At 58.7% G+C, this 25,402-nt stretch overlaps 4 protein-coding genes across 6 annotated transcripts in view; all 4 read left to right on the forward strand.

The window, feature by feature from the left end:
* Positions 1 to 2,495, forward strand: part of BSN (bassoon presynaptic cytomatrix protein) — a 92,667-nt gene extending 90,172 nt beyond the window's left edge. For all 3 annotated transcript variants that reach the window (XM_065845484.2, XM_065845485.2, XM_071813147.1), the window contains exon 12: positions 343 to 2,495. The gene's annotated coding sequence lies outside the window, so the exon portion shown is untranslated. The remainder of the gene's footprint in view (positions 1 to 342) is intronic.
* Positions 2,496 to 2,513: 18 nt separating this feature from the next.
* Positions 2,514 to 7,219, forward strand: LOC136105769 (acylamino-acid-releasing enzyme-like). The gene is given in 23 exon segments (XM_065845588.2): positions 2,514 to 2,642; positions 2,645 to 2,992; positions 3,334 to 3,484; positions 3,566 to 3,692; positions 3,773 to 3,860; positions 3,945 to 4,020; positions 4,098 to 4,261; positions 4,334 to 4,471; positions 4,560 to 4,651; positions 4,721 to 4,761; positions 4,838 to 4,959; positions 5,103 to 5,163; positions 5,234 to 5,331; positions 5,422 to 5,473; positions 5,559 to 5,647; positions 5,719 to 5,857; positions 5,931 to 6,014; positions 6,095 to 6,175; positions 6,260 to 6,348; positions 6,465 to 6,655; positions 6,725 to 6,827; positions 6,895 to 7,001; positions 7,068 to 7,219. Coding segments are annotated over 23 exon segments (2,637 nt in total). The 5' UTR covers positions 2,514 to 2,552; the 3' UTR covers positions 7,174 to 7,219.
* A 4,712-nt stretch (positions 7,220 to 11,931) lies between these two features.
* On the forward strand, positions 11,932 to 16,955 carry LOC139828803 (uncharacterized). The gene is made up of 6 exons (XM_071813340.1): positions 11,932 to 14,378; positions 14,716 to 14,784; positions 15,299 to 15,370; positions 15,560 to 15,631; positions 15,723 to 15,821; positions 16,654 to 16,955. Exons 1-6 carry the CDS (start codon positions 14,282 to 14,284, stop codon positions 16,953 to 16,955), a joined length of 711 nt encoding a protein of 236 aa, XP_071669441.1. The 5' UTR covers positions 11,932 to 14,281.
* Positions 16,956 to 17,144: 189 nt separating this feature from the next.
* Positions 17,145 to 22,040, forward strand: LOC139828698 (uncharacterized). The gene is made up of 2 exons (XM_071812841.1): positions 17,145 to 17,811; positions 18,337 to 22,040. Exons 1-2 carry the CDS (start codon positions 17,717 to 17,719, stop codon positions 19,049 to 19,051), a joined length of 810 nt encoding a protein of 269 aa, XP_071668942.1. The 5' UTR covers positions 17,145 to 17,716; the 3' UTR covers positions 19,052 to 22,040.
* Positions 22,041 to 25,402: the final 3,362 nt, after the last annotated feature.

Raw genomic sequence — 25,402 nt, forward strand, 5'->3', positions numbered from 1 at the left:
CATGCTGTCCCCATCCTCTTCATGCTGTCCCCATCCTCATCCCCAAGTGCCAGCCGCAAGCCAAGGCATGGGGGCTCAGCCTTGTTCCCTGGTCCCGGCAGCACTGCGTGGGCCGATGCCATGTGGAAACTGGTGCAGACCCTGGGTTTGCAGGGAAGGTTTGGGCGGCCCCAGCTCTGCTCCGGGAACCCGTCCAGCGCGGGGGCGGGCAGCAGCTGCTCCCCCAGCAGCACATCTTGGCTCGCCGCCACCTATTCGCTTGGGCTGGCACTGCCGCTCGGCAGGGTCCCCTTCGTGGAGACATCACCGCTCGGACTAATGCCTGTCTCTGTCTCTCACAAGCTTTTGAAAGCAGGGTGATCCCTGGATGCTGGACCAAACGGCGGCCAAATGGGGGCCCAGCGGATGCCCTGGGGTGGGTGCCCCCCACGCCTGGCAAGCAGCTCCGGCACGGCACGCGGCGAGCCCCAGCACCGGGTGGGCGATGCACCTTCTGCCCCATGGTCGCCCTCAGGGGATGGGCCTGATCCGGGCAGTCGGGTCAGGCCTCGTAGGTGGGCTGTGGCCCTTTCTCAAGATTATACACAGAGTTGCTCCTTCCAAACTCCAGCTCTGGTCTCTTCATAGGTTTTCCCCCGCCCCAAGCTGAGGGCTGGGTGCTGTGGGCACCGCTCCTCCTTCCCAGCCCCATCCACCCCATGGGGCCGTCCCTGCGCCCCCTGCACTGCGGCCCGCTCCCGGCCCCCTGGGGGGCCCCGGAGCGCGTCAGCTAGGACCTAACACTGTTTCACTACTGAAATACGAGGCCATAGGACTCTGACAGGCGGCACGGCCGGCCTTTGCCGATGTGGCCATGTGTCCCGGCCCACGGCGCTGCCCCAAAGCCATTGGAAGCATCGAATGGGCCGCGCTCGCCCTCGCCACGCAGCCAGCGCGCCCGCCGCTGGGCACCCCTTTTCTTTCGAGAACAGCCTTAATCATCCCATTTTGATTTCTGTGTATACCTCATCCACACCGGGGGGGACACGGGGTGTCGTCAGGGGGGTCCTTTTTTCACAGTTTCTCTGGGTTTATTTTATTTTGCTTTCGGGGCTTTTCTTTTTTTACCTTTATACCAAATCCTCTTTCCTCTTTGCTTTGTGCGATGAGTTAGCACACGGGCTGTCGTCTGTAGAAGCAATAGAGTGCAGGAGGCTACAAAAGAGCACAAATCCCATGGAACAAGATCAGGAGAGCTTTGCCTCCGGCAGAATCCTTCCTCTTACTGTGCAATCCAAGTCCTTCTCAAGCCATTTTGCGGGGACGGCCAGCGCGGTGGCCAAAGCCCACTTGCCCCGCCAGGAGGGGGTTCTTGGGGGGGGAGGCAGCCCGAGGAGGGGGCTTGCCAGCGTACAGCCGTGTGCCACCCATGCTCTGCCGCCTCCCCGCGCCGGCAGCACCCCCCTGGTGCCCCCTGGGGCGGGTGGCAGCTGCCCCCTCGCCCACCTGATGTTCTATGCAAGGAAATACCACGACTCCAGAACAAGACCTGTGAATAGCTACTCAGTTCAGTGTCGCGCCTAAGGGTTTCATCGCAAAGTGTGCTGCCGGGCGACCCGAGAACTACTCTTTATCGACCACCTGTGCGTATGAATTCGTGGCATGTTCGACCCACGGAGGGCCACTTTGCCAAAGGGCAGCCCTAGCGCCCGTGACCGTCTGTCCCGTCGTAAAGCATGGCTTGCAACTTCTCTGCACGGTTCCACCCGCCTTTCAGTGCTTGCTGTTCTTTGCCTGGACTTTTCTTTTTTTCTTTTCCATCAGTCCATCGCTGTACTGAAAGCTCTTTGCAGATTTGTGCACTTGTTATCGAGGACCCGGTCGCCGCGGGAAGCCCACGCTCCGTGGCAGGTCCCTCGCAGCGGGCTCTGCCTGTGCCCAAGGCGGGGAGGGTTGGGGGGAGCGCAGTGCTCCCGTGGGGCAGCCCCACCGCGGAGAGCCCTGGCCCGCACATGCCTGCCGCCTCTCCCCACGGATGACAAGTGCACAGCCCACGGGTGCCTCCTCCGGGCCCCCGGCCCCCGCCACTCCTCGCGCTGTAAATACTTGTACAGTGTGTAAATCGCAGGCGGGACCGAGAGCCCCGCTGGGGCCTGTCTCGCATCCGCCACCTCGCCTCTGTGCCCGCCGGGACCGGGGCCAGGTAGCTCACCCTGTGGGGCCGGGCCCCCAGCCCGAATTGTGGCAGTGCTGGCCGGGGCCGGAGGGTGCAAAGGCGAAGGGCTGAGCGCGGCCGGGCGCCGTTTCCAGCGGTCAGCGCGATGCCGGGTGCGCTCCCTCCGAACATTGTAACGGTGTGCGTGTCTGCTGTGCTCTGTGCCACCCGTAGTGACCCCGTACCGTGCCGTACCGTGCCGTACCGTGCCGCCCCCGCCGCTGTGTCGTGACTCCCTCCCAGAAGCTGCCCCCTCACCAGGTGTTTCTGTGGGAACAGAATAAAAAGGACTTGACACAAACCACGGACTGGCCCCGATTCCTGCCTGCGGCAAGGGGGCGGGACCCAGACCCCCGGCATGGAGGGGGTGTCCGCGCTGGGAGCCCCGTGGGGCTGGTCGGCACCAAGTGCTGGTGGGCTCTGCCGCCCACACCCGAGGCTGGCCTGGGGGGGGGACTCTGTGAGCTCCGATACCCCCGGCCTATGTACGGAGCCACCGTGCTGCAACCACCTGCCCGGGAAACCGCTCCGGAGCGGCCCAGAGGCTGCGGTGCCGCGCCCTGGCCCCGGGCTTCCGCTCCAAATGGGGCAGCGGACGAACCGGTGTCTCTGGGCTGGGGTCGGACCGAGTTGTCCTCTGGCGGCGCCACCCGCGCCCACCAGGGGGCGCCGCAAGTCGGGCGGTGGGCCCAGCGCCGCAGCCAATGGGAGGCGCCGCAAGACGCCGGGCCCGCCCCTCCGTCCCGGAAGTGCCGGCGCTGGCCACGCCGCCCCCGCCGCCACGACATGGAGCCGCCGGTGAGAGGCTGAGGCAGAGTGGGGGTGCCCTGGCGTCACTGTCTCCGGTGCCCGCCCCGGGAGCACCGTCCGGGCACCACCCCTGCCTTGGCCCTGCACCCCGATAACCCGTAGCTGCCCCCGGCAACCTTCCCAATCCCCCCGGCACCTTCCCAATCCCCCCGGTGCCCCGGTGACTGCCCCAGCTCCGCGCCCCGGTGCTGCCCCAATGCTCTCGTACGACCCGGTACCCCAGTAACTGCCCCCAGTGCCCCCTCTAGTTCCCGCCATGTGCCCTGGTGCGCCGCTAACTGCCCCCTGTGCCCCGCTGCTCCCCGGTTCTTGCCCCCCCGCCGCTGCAGCCACCCCGGCGGGTTCCGCAGGTGCCGACGAGCACGGAGGAGATGGAAGAGCTTTACCGGGAACTGAGCCGGCACCCGACGCTCAGCACCGCCTGCATCGGCCCCGACGTCACCACCCAGTACGGGGGCAAGTACTGCAGCCTCTACACCGGTACGGGGGTGGGGTGTCCCTCCGGGAGGTCTCTGCCCACCCGCGGGGACACAGCGCGTGTCCTCACCCAGCTCCTCTCAGAGTGGTCACAGCGGGACCTGCCGCGGGCCGAGAACGTCAAGTTTTGCCGCCAGTACCTGATCTTCCACGACGGGGCCTCCGTCGTCTACTCGGGTCCTGCTGGCACCTGTTCTGAGATCAAGGATGAGTGAGTCCGGTCCTGTCCCCGTGCCAGCATCCCCTTGGTGTGCTGGTGGTGGAGGCTGAAGGGCACCCACCCTCCTGCAGGCTGCTGAGCCGGGAGTCCCCCAGCGGGGCGCTGAAGGCTGTCCTGCGCAAGGTCCCCAGCAAGGAGAAGGAGAAGCAGTTTCTGGAGGTGAGGAGGGGGCTGGATACTTGCTGGGACTCACAGCCAGGTCCACGCTGTAGCTCGTGGACACCCTGGCATCTCTGTCCCCAGGTCTGGGATCAGAACCGCAAGGTGAAGAGCATCGATCTGACAGTGCTGGACAAGCACGGCAGTGTCTATGATGATGGTGAGGGGCTGGAGGATGCTGGGGGGGATGTGGGGTCCTGGGGAGACAGGGGGCTGGTGCCTGACCCCCTGCTGCAGACCAATTTGGCTGCCTGGCCTGGTCACACTCGGAGACCCACCTGCTCTATGTGGCGGAGAAGAAGCGTCCCAAGGCCGAGTCCTTCTTCCAGAGCAAAGCCCCAGAGCTGAGCACCTCTGATGAGGACACAGGGCACCCCAAGAAGGAGGACGTGCCCCTCAAGGTGGGGTTTCCCCTCCCTGAGCCAGTGAGGGCCAGCGGGAATGGCCATGGGGCTGACAGGGTTGTGCCACAGGGCGAGCTTTTCACGTACCATGAGGACTGGGGTGAGACACTGACCACCCGCAGTGTGCCTGTCCTCTGCGTCCTGGACATCGAGAGCAGCAACATCTCGGTGCTGGAGGGCATCCCAGAGCACCTCTCCCCTGGCCAGGTCACAACGGGGTGCCTTGGGGAACCAAAACAGGGAGGTTTTGGGGGTCAGTGGCAGGCTGAGCTGCTCACTCCCCACCACCCCACAGGCTTTCTGGTCCCCTGGTGACACTGGCGTGGTGTTCGTGGGCTGGTGGCACAAGCCCTTCCGCCTGGGACTGCGCCACTGCACCAACCGCCGGTGAGTCCCTGAGGGGCACTCTACAGCACAGTCCCCTGGCCCTGCTGTGACACCTGTCTCTGTCCCCAGCTCAGCGCTCTTCTACGTGGACCTGACGGGGGGGAGATGCGGTGAGTGACACGCACCCTGGTCCTGCCAGCACCCCAGCTCCCCACAGCCCCTCACCATCCCCTCATGCCCATGCAGAGCTGCTCTCTGAGGACACCAGGGCTGTGTGGTCCCCACGGCTCAGCCCCGACTGCTGCCGCATCGTCTACCTGGAGAACGAGACCCTAGGCCCTCACCAGCAGTGCAGCCGCCTCCGCATGGTGAGCAGCACCAGGGGGCACTGGAGAGGTGGTGGGGTGTCTGTGCTGGGTTGGGGGCTTGTAGGAGGGCGGTGGTGCCCCCTCCCCAGGCTGCAGTGGGGCCTGAGACTCTGCAAAATTCACCTTGTGAATGTCTCCTGCAGTACGACTGGTACACCAAGCACACCAGCGTGGTGCTGGAGGTCGTGCCACGGCAGACATGGGGTGAGTACAGCCTTGGGGGTGGTGAGAGGTGCACAGAGCGGTGCTGAGCACCCCCCCCCTCTCATTACAGGTTCTTTCCCGGGCATCTACTGCAGCGCCCTGCCAGGGTTGTGCTGGGCAGCTGACAGCCGCAGGCTGGTGCTGGACACGGCCCAGCGCAGCCAGCAGGTGAGGGCTGCAATGCTGGGATGGCAGGGAGGCACGTGGCGGGACTGAGCCATGTCAGGACTCTGCTGGACTCTGCCCTTGTGCCCCTAGGATGTGTTCGTGGTGGACACGGTGACGGGTGCCACGACATCGCTGACGGCCGGTGAGTGGCAGGTCATCAGGGCCATGGCAGTGTTGGTGCCGGCGAGGGGATCAGGCCTGCAGGTCTGACCCCCCTTCTTGCCCAGATGCTCCCCAGGGAAGCTGGTCTGTCCTCACCATGGACCGGGACCTCTTGGTGGCCAGGTTCTCCACCCCGAGCTGCCCCCCTACACTGGTAAGGTGTCGCCTCCCTCCCCAGTGCCCACCAGTCCCTCGGCGCTAGAACTAACCCTTGTCCCCATGCAGAAAGTGGCCGTCCTGCCCAGCGCTGGCCAGGAGGCGCAGGTGCAGTGGGTCTGCCTGCAGGATGCACCCCCTGTGCCTGGCATCAGCTGGAGCATCCGCACCCTGCGGCCCCCGCTGGAGCAGGAGCACCCCCAGTACAGTGAGTGCCAGGGGGGCCAGCCTGGGCTCTGCTGCCCCTGCTGAGCTCTGACCCCCCCACCTCACCTTTGCAGGGGGCCTGGACTTTGATGCCATCCTGCTGTGCCCAAGCGAGAGACTCACCTCCCAGAAGCCCCCCTTGGTTGTGATGCCCCATGGTAAGAGCTTGTCCCTGCCCCAACGTAGCGCCTGCCCTGGCTAGGCAGCATCACCCCCCCTTTACCTTTGCCCTTCGCAGGGGGTCCCCACTCCGTCTTCACGGCTGGGTGGATGCTGTACCCGGCAGCGCTGTGCCGCCTGGGCTTTGCTGTGCTGCTGGGTGAGTGACGCCGGGGCCCGAGCACTGCTGGGTGTGCAGTGCTTGTGGTGGGGAAAGGAAGGCTCTCATGCTGCCCCCCCGCAGTGAATTACCGTGGCTCACTGGGCTTTGGCCAGGACAGCGTGGCCTCCCTGCCGGGCAACGTGGGCACGCAGGACGTGTGCGATGTGCAGGTATGGCTGTGGCATGTGGTCCTGACCCCAGGGTGCCCCATGCTCCTGTGGGTGCCCCAGGGAGGGAAAGTGGGGCCAACCTGCCTCAGCGGGTGTTCCCCCCACCATGGCGGCAGTTCTGCGTGGAGCGGGTGCTGCAGGAGGAGCCGCTGGATGCCAGCCGGGTGGCATTGGTGGGTGGCTCGCATGGGGGCTTCCTGGCGTGCCACCTCCTCGGCCAGTACCCCAACACCTACCATGCCTGCGTGGTCCGCAACCCTGTGGTGAACATCGCCTCCATGGTGGCCACCACCGACATCCCTGACTGGTGAGTACCTTTGTCCCCATGCCCCCACCACCCTAACCCCACACGAGCCCCCCTACCTCTTGCCTGCAGGTGCCTGACGGAGACAGGGCTGTCCTATGCACCCGACGCCCTGCCAGACCCAGCCCAGTGGACGGACATGCTGCTCAAGTCACCCATGCGCTATGTTGACCAGGTACGGCCCTGTCCTTGTCCCTCTCCCTGCTGGCAGTGCCAGCACTGAAGCTCTGCTGCTCCCGCAGGTCCGTGCGCCGGTGCTGCTGATGCTGGGGGAGGACGACCGGCGCGTGCCTCCCAAGCAGGGGCTGGAGTATTACCGTGCCCTCAAGGCCCGAGGGATCCCCACCCGGTGAGTGGGTTGCTGGGTGCCCGGGTGGGGGGCATGGGCACAGCACTAAGTCTCTGTCCCCTCCAGGCTGCTCTGGTACCCGGGGAACAACCACGCGCTGGCTGGTGTCGAGGCTGAAGCTGACGGCTTCATGAACATGGTGCTGTGGCTGCTCAAGCACCTGCAGTGCTAACTTGCCACCATTGCTGCTGCCCCCCAATAAACAGTATAGCTCAGCACCCAGGTGTCTCTCGTAGTGGTATCAATGCCAGTGCCACCTCCGTTCCCGGTGCACCTGGGCCTCACGGCCAGCAGACTTGTCTCCCATGGGACTCAGCATGTGTGCTGCCAGGGCCACGGTGTGCCACGGCAGAGGGTGGGACCTCCCAGCGGCTGCGGGGAGGGCAGACAGCGCCGGGCAGGCCCCTGACGCCAGCAGCTCACACGTGCCGTGGCAGCTTGCTGTGCTGCCAAGCAGCCAGTGCCAGCGGCCCAGCATGGTGAAGCAAGGCCCCATGGATTCGGGAACTGAGCAGGGTGCGAAGGTGGGCAGGGGAGCCTGAGGGGCTCTGTGGATGGGTGCAGCCTCCTTTCAGAGGTGGGTGTTGGCAGAGGAGTGAGCTTTGGCCCCACCAGCGTGCCTCTCCCCTGCCCAGGCGGCTGGCAGCTCTACTGCCTGCTACTGGGATCTGAGACGGTTCCCAGCTGTCACCCATACCACCCTTGACACTGCCAGAGGGGGACAGACCTTCCTGCTCTGCACTGCTGAGGGGCAGGCACAGCAACTCAGTGCTCTCTGCCGGCAGACACAGTGCAGGCAGATGGTGACGGCGACTAAGCAGCTATCGCGGTTGCGTTGCTAGCTTGGGTTAAACCATGACAACGGTCAGCACTCTGCACTGGCCTTCAGTTCTGCTTGATTTCCACCATGTACAGAATGGCTGAAAAGCCAGAGCTGCTCGTTTCCTAGCCCAGTGCTAATGTTACACAGTGTTCTAACTTCATTAGACACTTGGATGCTTCCAAATACCATGTGGATTGGGTCAACTTTCTACAGCTACCTGAAAGGAGGTTGTAGCATGGAAGGTGTTGGTCTCTTCTCCCAAGTAACAAATGACAGGGTGAGAGAAATTGGCCTCAAGTTGCACCAGGGAAGGTTCAGACTGGATGTGAGAAAACATTTCTTCCTGGAAAGGGCTGTTGAGCACTGGAACAGGCTGCCCATGGCAGTGGTGGAATCACCAGCACTGGGGGGGTTTAAATAGCACACAGATGAGGCTCTTAGGGACATGGTTTAGTGCCAGATTTAGGTTATGGTTGGACTTGATCTTAAAGATCTGTTTCAACCTAAATGATTCTATGAAAACAAAATTAAAAGAAAAATTAAAAATCTAAAAATCTAATAAAGGGAGAGTCCACAGGAGTACCTGCGGGGTCTCTAAAAATGGGGGAGGCGCAACCCCCCTATAGATCCTGTTCCCCGGCCGCAGGTGGTCCCTCCTCCCATCCGCATCGGCTGAGGTACTCAGAGGATAAAATTCTTCCGACAGGGCTACAGACATATCCCTGCTGCCACTCCTGGTACCTGTTACATATTCATTAATTTCTCCCGCCCAGCCTATTCATTAAACATATCACTATGGCTGTGCCGTGTGTGATTCGTTGTTGTGCTACCGCCAATAGCAAACACGCTCGCTTCCCGCCACGATGTATCACTTTTCCCGCCAGGAACATTGTATACGTGCAGCTCCTTATGTGCCTGCGCTGAGCTCTGCGGCTGGGCAGAGGAGTTCTTGTTACAGAGCAGTAGGGTAGAGTCTGGAGAGGTTTTAGCCAACAGACAGCAATATCTTGAAACAAAGCCATTAATAATAAAATGAAGTAAGAACAAACCAATTAGCAGTGTGAATCATGACATCGCATTTTTTTTAAAGATGCTATGACTATTCATTGAAAGAGCATTACCAAAACAGGTGCATTGTCAGTGGCAAGTGTCAGCCCCCCCAGGCACCGGCACTGGCTGATCTCCAGGCCCGGGCACAGCCCTGGCTGACCACGGGGTGGGCAGGAGCCAGGCACGGGGCTCCCCCTATCAGTAGTGGGGCCCAGAGGGGCTGAGTGAGCCCCCGGCCATGGCCAGCAACAGACAGAGACGCCAACCTGACTGGTGCATGGTGCGGGAGGCGGTGATGGGCGCCTGGTCTGGGCAGTCACAGGGCCTGTGGAGGGTCTGTGGGGTGAGGGAACGTTTGTTGCAGCGGCATCCTCTGGCCATGGACGTCCTCCAGTGGGATACCCAGCAAAAGAGGGAAGGCATCACGAGAACTTCCAGGAACACAAGCCTGACAAGCAGATGTACTGGAGGCACAACAAAGGTCCTCCCTGGTTAATGGGCCCTTGATGGGCCCTAATTGATGGCCATGACCAGCTGAGGGTGCTGCAAAGTATCTCCACATGTGGGTGCTGAGTCCCCTGTTAAGATGCTCCCTGAGCAAGGTTTTTACTGTCTTGGGAGTAACCAAGTGGTGACCACCCCCTGCTGAACAGCCAGTGGACGGGCTGGCTGAGCCGTTCCTAAGGGTTGTGCTGTGCTGCAAGGCTGTGCCCTCTGGTCGGGAAAGCAAGACACACGGTTACAAGGTAGGCTGTTCATTAGCACCGATAAGACAGTTTTGGGGGGTACAACAGTGAGCACGTGGCCTTTTAGACTAAAGGGAGGCCGGGCCTGATGTCCTTTCTGAGGCCTTTGCTTAGATCACGGTTGCTATTGCCAACAGCAGGTGAAAGTGTTGAAGGCTTCAACGTGTCTCCCCGAGCAGCGTGGATGATGGTTTTTCCTCCAGTGCTTTGCCAGGCTTTCCTCTGTGTGCGAAAGCCTCCCGGTCAGAAAGCCCCGAGGCGCCGTATGTCGGTCCGTCCGCTCCTCAAGGGGTTTTGCATGTGGCTGGGAAGAGTGTTTGCAGAGCTGCCAGCAGCCAGCCAGGAGGTCACCAGGCCTGTCTGCTGTTCATGACACTGATGCTCTAAATCACCAGGGCACAGGAGAGCACACAAGGGAATTCTCCCCTGCTCGCCTTGCTCTTAGGTGCCGTCCTGGGCTTCTCCCAGAGGCCAGGCACCCTAGGCTAGACCAGCCTTTGGTTAGACGCAATCCGCCTGTTGAGACAACAGCAGGACTGGGGGCTCTTTCCCCTTGGGTGTCACGGACTCCTTGACATCTGTCTAACTTTCGGTGTCTGACTCTAGACGTTTGAGCTACGCCAGCTAGGGTGCTGCACAAACATTGGGACGCTTTTCCTGTAAGGCTGTGGTCTCCCCCTAGCGCGGACACATAAAACAATCACAAGCTTTGCACCCTTGGAGGGTGTCAGGGAGGAGAAGGGAGGGCTCAAAGAACTGTGTGGAATATAGCTATCAGCCTTGTAGGTGTCTGTGCTGGTTTGACTGAAACTGAGTTAATTTTCTTCATGCAGTTAGGAACCCTTCTTTTTTATAGATAGCATGGTCCTTATTTGGACTTAGTTTGAGAAGAAGATAATAACACCCTCTCACAGAGTTAATGTTTTCGTTTGCTCTGGTCTGAAAGCCAAGGACACTCTGAGGGCTCTGCCCACAGGTGTGAGGCATTGAGGAAGGGGGGAATGGGTGGGGCAGAGCTTGACTGACACCCAGACTGATCAGTGAGAGTATTGCATCCCATCAGCGTCATGCTTCATGTATAAGGAGAGTCGGGACCTTCGAGGTGGTTTGCACGTTCTCTGTTGCTCTCTCAGGTGTTCTCGCTCTTGCTTGCTCTGGGGCACAGCCAGGGGAGTTTTTGGTGTAGGACGTTTAGTTTGGCTTTTTGCCATTTTGCAGAAGCCTCTGAGCCTTTCTGCTTTTTTCCTCTCTTTTCCTCTCTCTGGGATCAGCTTTGGCACCAGGTACTGTTCTCCTGGGACTGGCTGCTCAGCAGTAGACAGAGTTGGTGAGGAATTTCCTTGACTATTTTTTATTTCCTCTTATATATATTTACTAGTAGTGTTTTATATTTCATCTCAATCCAAGTTTCTGCCTTCCCTTTTGATTCTCTCCCCTCTTGGGGCGGGATGAGGGAAGGGGTGAGTGAGTGGCTATAGCGGTTGTATTGCTGGCTCAGGTTAAACCATGACAACGGTCAGCACTCTGCACTGGCCTTCAGTTCTGCTTGATTTCCACCACGTACAGAATGGCTGAAAAGCCAGAGCTGCTCGTTTCCTAGCCCAGCAGCCAGGGAGCCCATGGTGGCTGGGAAGGGGCTGCTCCGGCCAGCTGCAGCTGCAGCCGCTGCGGTGGGCTGGGACAGCCTGTGCCTGCAAAGCCTGCGGAGCTGAGCATCAACAGGGCCAGCACAACTGAAAAACACCCCTGGAGAAGGACACGGAGGCCAGGGTGGGCACAAGGCTGCTGGCAGGGGCCTCCTGCACCCTATCTGCATGGCCAGGGACAAGGCCCTGCGCTGGTGACCTTTATGCACAAATGCTTACACACACATGGCCCTTCAAGGGCTCCAGCAGTGCTGACAGGCTGGTGGCTTTTTCCCAAACTTCTGACCACAAGGGAGGGTGTATTTTGAAGTGTTGATCACTTGTAATGGGAAAAAAGGAGTATCTGATTGGGAGGCACAGAAACTTGGAGCATTTGGCCATTACCCTTTGCCCACAGGGACCTCCTGCTCAGCAGTGCCCTGAGGTGCAGGTGTCCACCTCGGCCAAGGGGAGCCAGCAGCTCAGCCGTGGTGTGAGCTGTGCCAGCTCTGGGCCGTGCTGTGGAGGAGAGTCCCCGTGTCCCACCTGCAGGTCAGGCCTCAGCAGCCTCCATGGCTCCATCCACAGAGAGCAGGACAGAGGTTTCGGAGCTGAGCAGGAAACCAGAGGCCATCCCCCACGCCAGGACCGCTGGGACACTGGCCTGGACCGCTGGGACACTGGCCTGGACCTCTGGGACGGCGAGGAAGACATCCATGAGAGCTGGACCCAACCCCAGCAGCCGACACTCCCGCCTCCCAAACCATCACGCCTGCTGACCCCACGGCCCCCAGGCCAGTGACCCCGATGAGGAGGGACCAGCACAGTGGCTACTGGCTCCAGGCCGAAGAAGGTTTTGAGTGCCCGGCCTCCCCACAGCCCCCACGTCGTCCCAGCCCGGCCATAGCCACCCCAAAGAGGGTGACCTGTCAAAGTGGCTTCCGACCCCCAAGCAGACAGGACTTCCAGCACCCGCCGACACCATGGTCCCTGCGTCCTCCCAGCCGGTCCCAGCTCACCATGATGCAGCAGGACCCACGAGGTGGCAACCGGCACCCGCCAACCCTCGTCCCCCACCACCCCCAGCTCTTCAGCAGGGGCTGAAGGCAGCCACCCCAGGGCAGGGCTTGGAGTGCAATGGCAGAGCCCCCACCAATTGATTTGGGGATCAGCCCTTTATTTGGATAGAAAGAGGGACTGAGCTGTCACACAAGTGTCTGAGTGGTACCAACAGCAAACCCCGCCCGGCACCGGCACTGGCTGATCTCCAGGCCCAGGCACAGCCCTGGCTGCCCACCGGGTGGGCAGGAGCCAGGCACGGGGCTCCCCCTATCAGTAGTGGGGCCCAGAGGGGCTGGGTGAGCCCCCGGCCATGGCCAGCAACAGACAGAGACGCCAACCTGACTGGCGCATGGTGCGGGAGGCGGTGATGGGCACCTGGTCTGGGCAGTCACACAACCTGCAGAGGGTCCATGGGGTGAGGGAACATTTGTTGCAGCGGCATCCTCTGGCCATGGACGTCCTCCAGTGGGATACCCAGCAAAAGAGGGAAGGCATCACGAGAACTTCCAGGAACACAAGCCTGACAAGCAGATGTACTGGAGGCACAACAAAGGTCCTCCCTGGTTAATGGGCCCTTGATGGGCCCTAATTGATGGCCATGACCAGCTGAGGGTGCTGCAAAGTATCTCCACATGTGGGTGCTGAGTCCCCTGTTAAGATGCTCCCTGAGCAAGGTTTTTACTGTCTTGGGAGTAACCAAGTGGTGACCACCCCCTGCTGAACAGCCAGTGGACGGGCTGGCTGAGCCGTTCCTAAGGGTTGTGCTGTGCTGCAAGGCTGTGCCCTCTGGTCGGGAAAGCAAGACACACGGTTACAAGGTAGGCTGTTCATTAGCACCGATAAGACAGTTTTGGGGGGTACAACAGTAAGCACGTGGCCTGTTAGACTAAAGGGAGGCCGAGCCTGATGTCCTTTCTGAGGCCTTTGCTTAGATCACGGTTGCTATTGCCAACAGCAGGTGAAAGTGTTGAAGGCTTCAACGTGTCTCCCCGAGCAGCGTGGATGATGGTTTTTCCTCCAGTGCTTTGCCAGGCTTTCCTCTGTGTGCGAAAGCCTCCCGGTCAGAAAGCCCCGAGGCGCCGTATGTCGGTCCGTCCGCTCCTCAAGGGGTTTTGCATGTGGCTGGGAAGAGTGTTTGCAGAGCTGCCAGCAGCCAGCCAGGAGGTCACCAGGCCTGTCTGCTGTTCATGACACTGATGCTCTAAATCACCAGGGCACAGGAGAGCACACAAGGGAATTCTCCCCTGCTCGCCTTGCTCTTAGGTGCCGTCCTGGGCTTCTCCCAGAGGCCAGGCACCCTAGGCTAGACCAGCCTTTGGTTAGACGCAATCCGCCTGTTGAGACAACAGCAGGACTGGGGGCTCTTTCCCCTTGGGTGTCACGGACTCCTTGACATCTGTCTAACTTTCGGTGTCTGACTCTAGACGTTTGAGCTACGCCAGCTAGGGTGCTGCACAAACATTGGGACGCTTTTCCTGTAAGGCTGTGGTCTCCCCCTAGCACAGACACATAAAACAATCACAAGCTTTGCACCCTTGGAGGGTGTCAGGGAGGAGAAGGGAGGGCTCAAAGAACTGTGCGGAATATAGCTATCAGCCTTGTAGGTGTCTGTGCTGGTTTGACTGAAACTGAGTTAATTTTCTTCATGCAGCTAGAAACCCTACAGTTGGTGAGGAATTGCCTTGACTATTTTTTATCTCCTCTTATATATATTTACTAGTAGTTTTTTTTGTTTTATCTCAATCCCAGTTTCTGCCTTCCCTTTTGTTTCTCTCCCCTATTGCAGCCTCGGCCCAGCCATGAGGTCACAGCGGGTCTGTGAGGTCACAGAGCCACACAGTGCCGTGACAGCCATATGAATGGACCGCGCAGCTCCCTGCCCTCACTGCAGCAGCAGCAGCGGCGGCAGCGGCAGCGAAAGCAGCGGCAGCAGCAGCAGCGGCAGCAAAGCAGTGTGGTGCAAGCGCGGGTGCCATGGCCCTCGCCCAGCGCCTCCTCCCCCTCCTCCTCCTCTTGGTGGCCCTGCACGCCAGGACTGCCCAGGCTGCTCCATTGCAAGCGCAGGGAGCGGGTAAGTGGGTGGCACTGGTGCAGCCTTTCACGGCCAGCAGGCTCCTCTCCTCAAGAAGAGGGCAGGATGGCTTTTCCTCCAGGGCTTTGTGAGGGTTTCCTCTGTGTCTTGATCCATCTGCTCCTTGAGGAGTGTTGCATGTGGCCTGGGGAGAATGTTCACAAAGCTGCCAGGAGCCAGCCAAGAGGTCACCAGGCCCCTCTGCAGCTTTGGGAAGCTCGACCTACGCCTGGCTCCTGTGTAGTTACCTGAGCCCCTTCCAGTGCCCATGGTTCACTAAGGCAGCAAGTAGATCCAACCTTGTAACGGGAAGATATCCATCTGTGCTTGCTTCTAGATAGGGGTGGTGGCCCTGATCAATCCTCTCGTCTGGCTGTTGGCTTGGAGCCCTTGGGTCGTCCTGGTCGTAAGTTCTCAATGTCCCTTTCCTTGAAGGAAGAAACGTTGATAATGTTTCAGTGTGGGGAAGGAGCTTTAACCTTTTAATCTTCTCTCCGTGGGTAAGGGAAGTCTCTCCTTCTGTGACCAAAGCAGAGACACAGAGCAGAGCAGAGCGGGAACGGGCAGAGCTCAGGGATGTGTCCCAGGGCGCTTTCCCTTGGGAAAGTGTCTTTGCCCACCCCTCAGAGCCTGAGCTGCTGCCGGTGCCAGCTGCCAAGCCAGCGGCTTGTTGGGGTTGAGTCAGAGCAGCTGTGAGCTCCAGGGAGTCCTTTCTCCCAGCAGCTCCACGCGTGGTTCGTTTGTCCCAGTACGGTGCCGCTGCAGGCACACGGTAACTCTTTGCCACATGTCCCGAGTGGGAGGGAGGGACGAGTGCCGTGGAATAATCCCCACTTTGATATTGCACTCCCTGCCGCTCCAAGCTGAACAAGTGACTTGCACTGTGTCACGGAGCTGTTCTGTCCTGCGCTTGTTTGCAGCCGTGCCTGTTGGCCAAGGTGATCCAGGTTCCCATCCGGGTTCCAGGATGGAGGCTCCGGGAGATGCTGTGGGTACGTCATGGCTTTTTCCTCCCTTTTGAGCTGCCAGCTGCAAGCCCAAGGGTCCTCCGGACGGACACCTCTCGGGCGTGGGGACAGAGACCGGCACGTGTGTGCCCTCTCCTCACTGCAGCTGCGATTCGGTTCTGCTGATGCAGATCACTGTAGATGACAGAGGCTTCTTTGGGTGTTCGGTTACAGATGTGCCCGTAGGAAGGACTTTTCCAGCTCCTCGCCTGGATGCTGGGCTACAGCCTGGCTGGCGTCGCAGGGGTGAGTAGTCTGTCTCTGCTGACCTCACAAGCTGTGCGTTGTTTTTCCGTAATGTCTTGACATAAAACTGAACCTCGTACTTTCTGTTAAGGTCTTCCAAGACCAAAGTATCAAGCTGAAGGAGGAAAAAAGCCCCCAGAGGCATCTGAATTCAGGAAGCAAATTCTGAAGGAACTCCAGGGAGGACACGGTGGGTCTATTTCACTCGGCATTAGATATGAGACAGGACAGCCAAAGGATGCAGCCACACATCTGGACACGCTGTGGCCTGCACAGTGGGAAGGGGCTGATCAGAGCCTCGCAGTGATGCTGGCTTTCACTCCTTGCAGGCTCTGGTGAGACACAGAGATGGTGCAGAGCCTCTGCTGCCAGCTGTGGTTCCAGCCAAGAGCCAGGGGCAGCTGCTGCCCCCATTTCACCATTAGGGCTCAGAGCTGGTTTGTGCAGGCGTCAGCACACAGATTGGAGGGTCTGGTGTGTGCTGAACTTGTGTTCAGCTCACATGTAGCACTGCTTGCCCACAGGGCCGGTTCAAGGCGGGATCGAGGTCCCAAGTAATGCTGGTTGCCCTTTCCTGTGCTGGGAATCTGGTGGAGATGCTGATTCTGCTGCCTTTTTGGACTGAGCTCGATTTCCTGTCTGCAGGCCGATAGCAGGGCTGGCACAAATGTGGCCATGGCTGCTGCTCAGGGGGAAGGGCGTGAGGGCCTTGCGGAGGAGCCTTCTCTGAAGGGCTGTTTCCCTGGCTGGCCTGGCTGCAAATTCTTCCCGTCCGCCCTGCAGGAGGCATTTAGCGTCGCTTGCCAGTTTGCCAGATGGGAACCAGGAGGTCGCGTGCAATTGCCTGGTCTCCCAGCAGGTCAGGCGTGGCTGTTTGGAGTGGGGACGAGGCGCAGTCCTGAAAGCCCAGGCCTTGTTTCTAATCCTTTTTGGTGCCTTTGAGAAGTATTGCCTCCTGCAGATGCCATCTCCCTGATGGGAAGGGTTCCATCTGATCCAGCTGTCCCCCTTTCTTTCTCAAGATACGGACCGCAAGGCTGTGCAGAAGGAGGCGTTTCCAGAAGGAAGCAGCCACTCACTGCCAGTCCCTGGTGGAAAACTGGAGGGGATGCGAGACACTGGTCGGCCAGGTAACTGCTGTCCCGTGATCAGCCGGTGTCACCCATTAGGACCGGGCTGTGGCAGCAGGCTCTTCCCCCAGTGCCCACTCTTGCACGTCACGTCAGCAGCCAAAGCTGAAAGTGTTTTGAGTTGGGGGCCTCTGGACCCCATTCCACAGATGGTGGGAAATGGGACTCTCTTACGAATGTACCTCCCGCTGTAGCTGCAGCCCAGATCTTGCTGTGAGTTCCCAGAAGCACAAGAGCAGCACAGAGCGGGATCCTTCCCGTGAGCTGGGTCCAAAGTGATGCCCTGGCTGCCAGACTGGGCTTGGAGGGAACCTGCATGCTCTGTGCCCGAGCTGTGCTGAGGCTTTACCTGTCGTCTCTGTTTTTTGGCAGTGTTGCCCAAGCCAGGAGAAGTCCACCATAGCAGAGTATATGAATTTTTTCAAACTGACTCAGGTACTGATCGATCCCGTTGGGAGTTCCTAAAGGAGGCACGTCCTGAAACCTGGGAGCACCTGCAGTGGTGCCCATTCTGGAGAAAAGGCAGAAGGGGAGAGCAAGGCTCAAGTGCCTGCTGTGAAGGCCTGACTCCGTCCCCTCGGGTTGGGGTGGCACTCCCTGCTGCAGGGTTGGGCTTTGTCCGCGTCCCTTGAAGGAGCGAACGGTGAAGCTGCTGCGCTCCACCCTGTGCTCTCCTTGTGGCCTTCTGAGTTTTGTCGGTGGGACACCCTGTCCCAAAGGGTGGGATGGTGCCTCCAGGCACCAGCACTGGGAGCAACAGAGAACTTGCTGGCTATATCAAAGGTGCTGCAGGCTTACCAGTGGTGCACAGAACAGAGTAAAGTACAGAATTGCTCCTACAGGTGCGACCGACAAGAGACGCGCAGATGTTTCAGAAGTCCAGGGGAAAGCAGATGTTTCCGATTCTAAAGAGGACGAACTTCCTCTCTGCCCCCAAGATGTGCGAAAGAGCTGTATGATAAAGACAGTACTAACCATCACTTTAGTGCCACTTGGAATAATGGTGGCAGTGGTGGCCTTCCTGATCTGGCGGCGGAGGAAGGCAAAAAAGTGAGTTATTGTTTTCCTGTCACTCCAACTGCTTCCTTAGGTACCTGTCTGTAGCCACGAAGCCTTTCTGCTCAGGCTGCTGTGAAGGTACAAATTAGTGGTTGGCCAAAGAATTCTGCTGAAGTTCACGTTGCTGTTGGGTGCCTTAATTGGCCTGTTAATTCCTGGGCCACCTCCTCGGGATCTGCTCTGGCTGGAGTCAGAGTGAGCTCTGGCTGACCCTGCCTGGCCAAGAGCAGCCCCAGGAGCGACAGGCACAGGCAAAGCCAGGGCAGGAAGAGAAGGTGTGGGGATGAGGTCGCCCTAGAAGGCGAGATGTGCACTGTCACCGCTCCTGAGGGGAACCTGCCCAGAGGGACCCCCTGCTCGGCGGTGCCCTGAGGTGCAGGTGTCCACCTCGGTCAAGGGGAGCCAGCAGCTCAGCTGTGGTGTGAGCCGTGCGAGCTCTGGGCCGTGCTGCAGAGGAGAGCTCCCGTGTCCTGCCTGCAGCTCGGGCCTCAGCAGCCTCCATGGCTCCATTCACAGAAAGAAGGACAGAGCTTTCAGAGCCAAGAAGGAAACCAGAGGCCGCCCCCCACGTCAGGACCACTGGGACACTGGCCCGGACAGCTGGGATGCACACCCAGACAGCTGGGACGGCGAGGAAGACATCCATGAGAGCTGGACCCAACCCCAGCAGCCGCCACTCCCGCCTCCCAGACCATCACGCCCGCTGACCCCACGGCCCCCACGGCCCCCCAGCCCGGTGACCCCGATGAGGAGGGACCAGCACAGTGGCTACTGGCCCCAGGCCGAAGAAGACTTTGAGCGCCCGGCCTCCCCACGGCCCCCGCGTCCTTCCAGCCCAGCCATAGCCACCCCACCAAGGATGACCCGTGAAAGTGGCTTCCGGCCTCCAAGCAGACAGGACTTCCAGCGCCCACCAACACCATGGTCTCCGCATCCGCCAAGCCGGTCTCCGCATCCGCCAAGCCGGTCTCCTCAACCACCAAGCCGGTCTCCTCAACCACCGAGCCGGTCTCCTCAACCGCCAAGCCGGTCTCTGGATCCGCCAGGCCGACCTCCGCATCCACCAAGCCGGTCCCCACGTCCCCCGAGCCGGTCCCCACGTCCCCCAAGCCGGTCCCCACGTCCTCCCAGCCGGTCCCAGCTCGCCATGATGCAGCAGGACCCACGTGGTGGCAACCGGCACCCGCCACCCCCTCGTCCCCCACCACCCCAGCCCTTCGGCAGGGGTTGAAGGCAGCCCCCCCAGGGCAGGGCTTGGGGTGCGATGGCAGAGCCCCCACCAAGTGATTTGGGGATCAGCCCTTTCTATCCAAATAAAGAGGGACTGAGCTGTCACACAAATGTCTGAGTGGTACCAACAGCAAACCCCTCCAGGCACCAGTGCTGGCTGATCTCCGGGCCCGGGCACAGCCCTGGCTGACCACGGGGTGGGCAGGAGCCAGGCACGGGCTCCCCCCACCAGCGGTGGGGCCCAGAGGGGCTGGGTGAGCCCTCGGCCATGACCAGCAACAGACAGAGACACCAACCTGACTGGTGCATGGTGCGGGAGGCAGAGATGGGCACCTGGTCTGGGCAGTCACAGGGCCTAGGGAGGGTCCGTGGGGTGAGGGAATGTTTGTTGCATTAGGAGGGTCCCCCCTGGTTAATGGGCCCTTAATGGGCCCACCTGCAACTCAGGCTTCAGCAGCCTCCACAGCTCCATCCACGGAGTGCAGGATGAAGCTTTCACAGCAAGTGGCTGCCCAGAGGCTGCCCCTCACGCCTGGATCACTGTGACACTAGTCCGGACAGCTGGGACGCACACCCAGACAGCTGGGACAGCGAGGAAGACATCCATGAGAACTGGACCCAACCCCAGCAGCTGCCACTCTTGCCTCCCAAACCATCACACCCGCTGACCCCATGGCCCCAATGAGGAGCGACCAGCATGGTGGCTACTGGCCCCAGGCTGAAGAAGACTTCGAGCGCTCAGCCTCCCCACGGCCCCCACGTCCTGCCAGCCTGGCTATGGCCACCTCACCGAGGATGAACCAGCAAAGTGGGTTCCAGCCTCCAAGCAGACAGGACTTCCAGCGCCCACCGACACCACAGTCTTCACATCCACCAAGCCAGTCTCCTCGTCCCCCGAGCCGGTTCCAGCCCACCATGATGCAGCAGTACCCACGAGATGGCAACCGGCACCCGCCACCCCATCGTCCCCCATCACCCCAGCACTTTGGCAGGGGCTTAAGGCAGCCCCCCCGGGCAGGGCTTGGGGTGCCATGGCAGAGCCCCCACTGGCCCGGACAGCTGGGACAGGGATGAAGACATCCATGAGAGCTGGACCCAACCCCAGCAGCTGCCACTTCCGCCTCCCAAACCATCATGCCTGCTGACCCCATGACCCCAAGGGCCTCCCAGCCTGGCCACCTGATGAGGAGGGACTAGCACGGTGGCTACTGGCCCCAGGCCGAAGAAGACTTTGAGCACCCAGCCTCCCCATGGCCCCTGCACCCACCCAACCTGGCTGTGGCCGCCCCACCGAGGATGAACCAGCAAAGTGGCTTTCGGCCCCCGAGTAAACACAGCTTCCAGCGCTCGCCTACAGCACGGCCTCCACATCCCCCAAGATGGTCTCCGCATCCCCTGAGCCGTTCCCAGCCCACCCTGATGCAGCAGGACCCAGGAGGTGGCACCCGGCACCTGCCACCCCATCTTCCTTGGTTAATGGGCCCTTGATGGACACTCATTGATGGCCATGACCAGCTGGGGGTGCTGCAAAGTATGGACCCCATTGTGGGTGGGCGCTGAGCCCCCTGTCAAGATGCTCCCTGGGTGAGGTTTTTACTGTGCACACAACCTCAGAAGAGGAGGTCAGCGTGCCCAGGACTGCAAACCTCCGTCAGAGTGGGGTAGGGTGTCCTGGCTGGGCATGGCTGCTGAGGTCCAGCAGTGCCTGGGACAGGCCAGGAGGCCATCCAGCTCCTCTCCCTGCACTGGTGGGATCAGCCCCCAGCCTCCTTCCCCAGAGCTCATCTGCCAAGCCGGTCTCCTCAACCGCCAAGCCAGTCTCTGGATCTGCCAAGCCGGCAGAGGTAGGCGCCTGGTCTGGGCAGTCACAGGCCCTATGGAGGGTCTGTGAGGTGAGGGAACGTTTGTTGCAGTGGCATCCTCTGACCATGGACGTCCTCCAGTGGGATACTGTTGAGTATTGATAAGGATCATGGCTGAAAACATTGTGACTAGTTCAGCCAGAAGAAGACACATTCAGAGCAGGAGAAACTGCGATCTGCACATCAACGACGAGCTCACGAGCCACAGATCAGGCCGGCTGACCGACAGGAGATGGAGGATGTGCTGGAGGGCACATAGCCCCATCTCGTGATATGCCAAGCTTGGCAAACAAAGGGGAAAAGCTGAGACCCCTTTATCATGGCCCAGGGCTTGTCGAAACTTGTTGATCTTTTGCAGTCACCATTTCCCCCTGGATTTCTGCATGACACAAGGCGGAGACCCTCAACGTGGCCCAGGACTTGTCCAGACTTGTCCCTCTTTCGCAATCAGCGCTTTTGCCCCCCCCCCCCCGACCTTCCTCTATTCTGGGAGTTATAAAAAGCCCAGCTAAAACAGCACGGTGTAGTGGGGGGAATACCAGTCTCATATAAGGACCTGTCCAGTCACCATCAAGGGATTACCGGCCTACCAGTCTCACCGAAGGGAATACCAGCTCGGCCTCACCAAGAGAATACCAGACATCGGAGGATGCTGCACTCCTGAACCCAGCATCCTCGCTGTGGAACACCAAGGCCACGCATCGTCGTACAAGTCCTGTCGTCCACACTGTGGGGCTGTAAGAGACTGGATCCCTCACACTTTTCTTTCTTCCTTTCTCTCTGCTCTTTCCTTCTCTCCTTTTTTCTATACTCTAATTTCTTTGTCTCTCCATATATATATATATGTATCTCTTTCTCTCTCCCTTATACCTTAGTTTTCCTCCTTCTCTACCACTCTCTTCCTCTCTTTCCCTTTTGAACATAGAAGGATAACACCATCTTTAAGCTCTGCTGTTGATTTCTGATTAAATTTCATATTATAGCTACTGATGGTTGTCAATATACCGCTTGTAGCAGGACTTTCGCTGTTAATGTGTTGACAAGTTCTGTTATACTTTCGCCAAGTCACCATTCGCTCTAACCAGTATTCCAACAAGTTCTTTTAGTAAAACTCACAATTGAATTGGACCCCGGAGGTGATTGTCTGTCATTCACTTCACATAACTGCGCAGAATTAACCCAGAGTTAACTCACACCTGGTCTCATCTGTTGAGTCAGGGCGCGTGTCACGTCTAGAGTTAACTCATCCCTCATCCCATCTGTTGGGACACGACAGATACCCAGCAAAAGAGGGAAGGCATCAAGAGCACCTCCAGGAACACAAGCGTGACAAGCAGATGTACTGGAGGCACAACAAAGGTCTTCCCTGGTTACATTTTATTGTGGTTTGATCACAATACATGACCATCTCTTGCTTACAGAGATTCTTTATAGTGTTAGATTTCCCAGGGCACTGTTGTTGACTGAGTCAGTTTTAAATCTTTTTAATGAGGTGAATGTTTTGTAATTTAAGTGAAAACTACTTCTGTACTTGTTTAGAAGAGCTCCCCCCAGTGCTAATGTTACACAGTGTTCTAACTTCATTAGACACTTGGATGCTTCCAAATACCATGTGGATTGGGTCAACTTTCTACAGCTACCTGAAAGGAGGTTGTAGCATGGAAGGTGTTGGTCTCTTCTCCCAAGTAACAAATGACAGGGTGAGAGAAATTGGCCTCAAGTTGCACCAGGGAAGGTTCAGACTGGATGTGAGAAAACATTTCTTCCTGGAAAGGGCTGTTGAGCACTGGAACAGGCTGCCCATGGCAGTGGTGGAATCACCAGCACTGGGGGGGTTTAAATAGCACACAGATGAGGCTCTTAGGGACATGGTTTAGTGCCAGATTTAGGTTATGGTTGGACTTGATCTTAAAGATCTGTTTCAACCTAAATGATTCTATGAAAACAAAATTAAAAGAAAAATTAAAAATCTAAAAATCTAATAAAGGGAGAGTCCACAGGAGTACCTGCGGGGTCTCTAAAAATGGGGGAGGCGCAACCCCCCTATAGATCCTGTTCCCCGGCCGCAGGTGGTCCCTCCTCCCATCCGCATCGGCTGAGGTACTCAGAGGATAAAATTCTTCCGACAGGGCTACAGACATATCCCTGCTGCCACTCCTGGTACCTGTTACATATTCATTAATTTCTCCCGCCCAGCCTATTCATTAAACATATCACTATGGCTGTGCCGTGTGTGATTCGTTGTTGTGCTACCGCCAATAGCAAACACGCTCGCTTCCCGCCACGATGTATCACTTTTCCCGCCAGGAACATTGTATACGTGCAGCTCCTTATGTGCCTGCACTGAGCTCTGCGGCTGGGCAGAGGAGTTCTTGTTACAGAGCAGTAGGGTAGAGTCTGGAGAGGTTTTAGCCAACAGACAGCAATATCTTGAAACAAAGCCATTAATAATAAAATGAAGTAAGAACAAACCAATTAGCAGTGTGAATCATGACATCGCATTTTTTTTAAAGATGCTATGACTATTCATTGAAAGAGCATTACCAAAACAGGTGCATTGTCAGTGGCAAGTGTCAGCCCCCCCAGGCACCGGCACTGGCTGATCTCCAGGCCCGGGCACAGCCCTGGCTGACCACGGGGTGGGCAGGAGCCAGGCACGGGGCTCCCCCTATCAGTAGTGGGGCCCAGAGGGGCTGAGTGAGCCCCCCGCCATGGCCAGCAACAGACAGAGACGCCAACCTGACTGGTGCATGGTGCGGGAGGCGGTGATGGGCACCTGGTCTGGGCAGTCACAGGGCCTGTGGAGGGTCTGTGGGGTGAGGGAACGTTTGTTGCAGCGGCATCCTCTGGCCATGGACGTCCTCCAGTGGGATACCCAGCAAAAGAGGGAAGGCATCACGAGAACTTCCAGGAACACAAGCCTGACAAGCAGATGTACTGGAGGCACAACAAAGGTCCTCCCTGGTTAATGGGCCCTTGATGGGCCCTAATTGATGGCCATGACCAGCTGAGGGTGCTGCAAAGTATCTCCACATGTGGGTGCTGAGTCCCCTGTTAAGATGCTCCCTGAGCAAGGTTTTTACTGTCTTGGGAGTAACCAAGTGGTGACCACCCCCTGCTGAACAGCCAGTGGACGGGCTGGCTGAGCCGTTCCTAAGGGTTGTGCTGTGCTGCAAGGCTGTGCCCTCTGGTCGGGAAAGCAAGACACACGGTTACAAGGTAGGCTGTTCATTAGCACCGATAAGACAGTTTTGGGGGGTACAACAGTGAGCACGTGGCCTTTTAGACTAAAGGGAGGCCGGGCCTGATGTCCTTTCTGAGGCCTTTGCTTAGATCACGGTTGCTATTGCCAACAGCAGGTGAAAGTGTTGAAGGCTTCAACGTGTCTCCCCGAGCAGCGTGGATGATGGTTTTTCCTCCAGTGCTTTGCCAGGCTTTCCTCTGTGTGCGAAAGCCTCCCGGTCAGAAAGCCCTGAGGCGCCGTATGTCGGTCCGTCCGCTCCTCAAGGGGTTTTGCCTGTGGCTGGGAAGAGTGTTTGCAGAGCTGCCAGCAGCCAGCCAGGAGGTCACCAGGCCTGTCTGCTGTTCATGACACTGATGCTCTAAATCACCAGGGCACAGGAGAGCACACAAGGGAATTCTCCCCTGCTCGCCTTGCTCTTAGGTGCCGTCCTGGGCTTCTCCCAGAGGCCAGGCACCCTAGGCTAGACCAGCCTTTGGTTAGACGCAATCCGTCTGTTGAGACAACAGCAGGACTGGGGGCTCTTTCCCCTTGGGTGTCACGGACTCCTTGACATCTGTCTAACTTTCGGTGTCTGACTCTAGACGTTTGAGCTACTCCAGCTAGGGTGCTGCACAAACATTGGGACGCTTTTCCTGTAAGGCTGTGGTCTCCCCCTAGCGCGGACACATAAAACAATCACAAGCTTTGCACCCTTGGAGGGTGTCAGGGAGGAGAAGGGAGGGCTCAAAGAACTGTGCGGAATATAGCTATCAGCCTTGTAGGTGTCTGTGCTGGTTTGACTGAAACTGAGTTAATTTTCTTCATGCAGTTAGAAACCCTTCTTTTTTATAGATAGCATGGTCCTTATTTGGACTTAGTTTGAGAAGAAGATAATAACACCCTCTCACAGAGTTAATGTTTTCGTTTGCTCTGGTCTGAGAGCCAAGGACACTCTGAGGGCTCTGCCCACAGGTGTGAGGCATTGAGGAAGGGGGGAATGGGTGGGGCAGAGCTTGACTGACACCCAGACTGATCAGTGAGAGTATTGCATCCCATCAGCGTCATGCTTCATGTATAAGGAGAGTCGGGACCTTCGAGGTGGTTTGCACGTTCTCTGTTGCTCTCTCAGGTGTTCTCGCTCTTGCTTGCTCTGGGGCGCAGCCACGGGAGTTTTTGGTGTAGGACGTTTAGTTTGGCTTTTTGCCATTTTGCAGAAGCCTCTGAGCCTTTCTGCTTTTTTTCCTCTCTTTTCTCTCTCTGGGATCAG

Source organism: Patagioenas fasciata, chromosome 10, assembly GCF_037038585.1.
Source record: "Patagioenas fasciata isolate bPatFas1 chromosome 10, bPatFas1.hap1, whole genome shotgun sequence".
In the NCBI taxonomy this organism is placed as follows: domain Eukaryota; kingdom Metazoa; phylum Chordata; class Aves; order Columbiformes; family Columbidae; genus Patagioenas; species Patagioenas fasciata.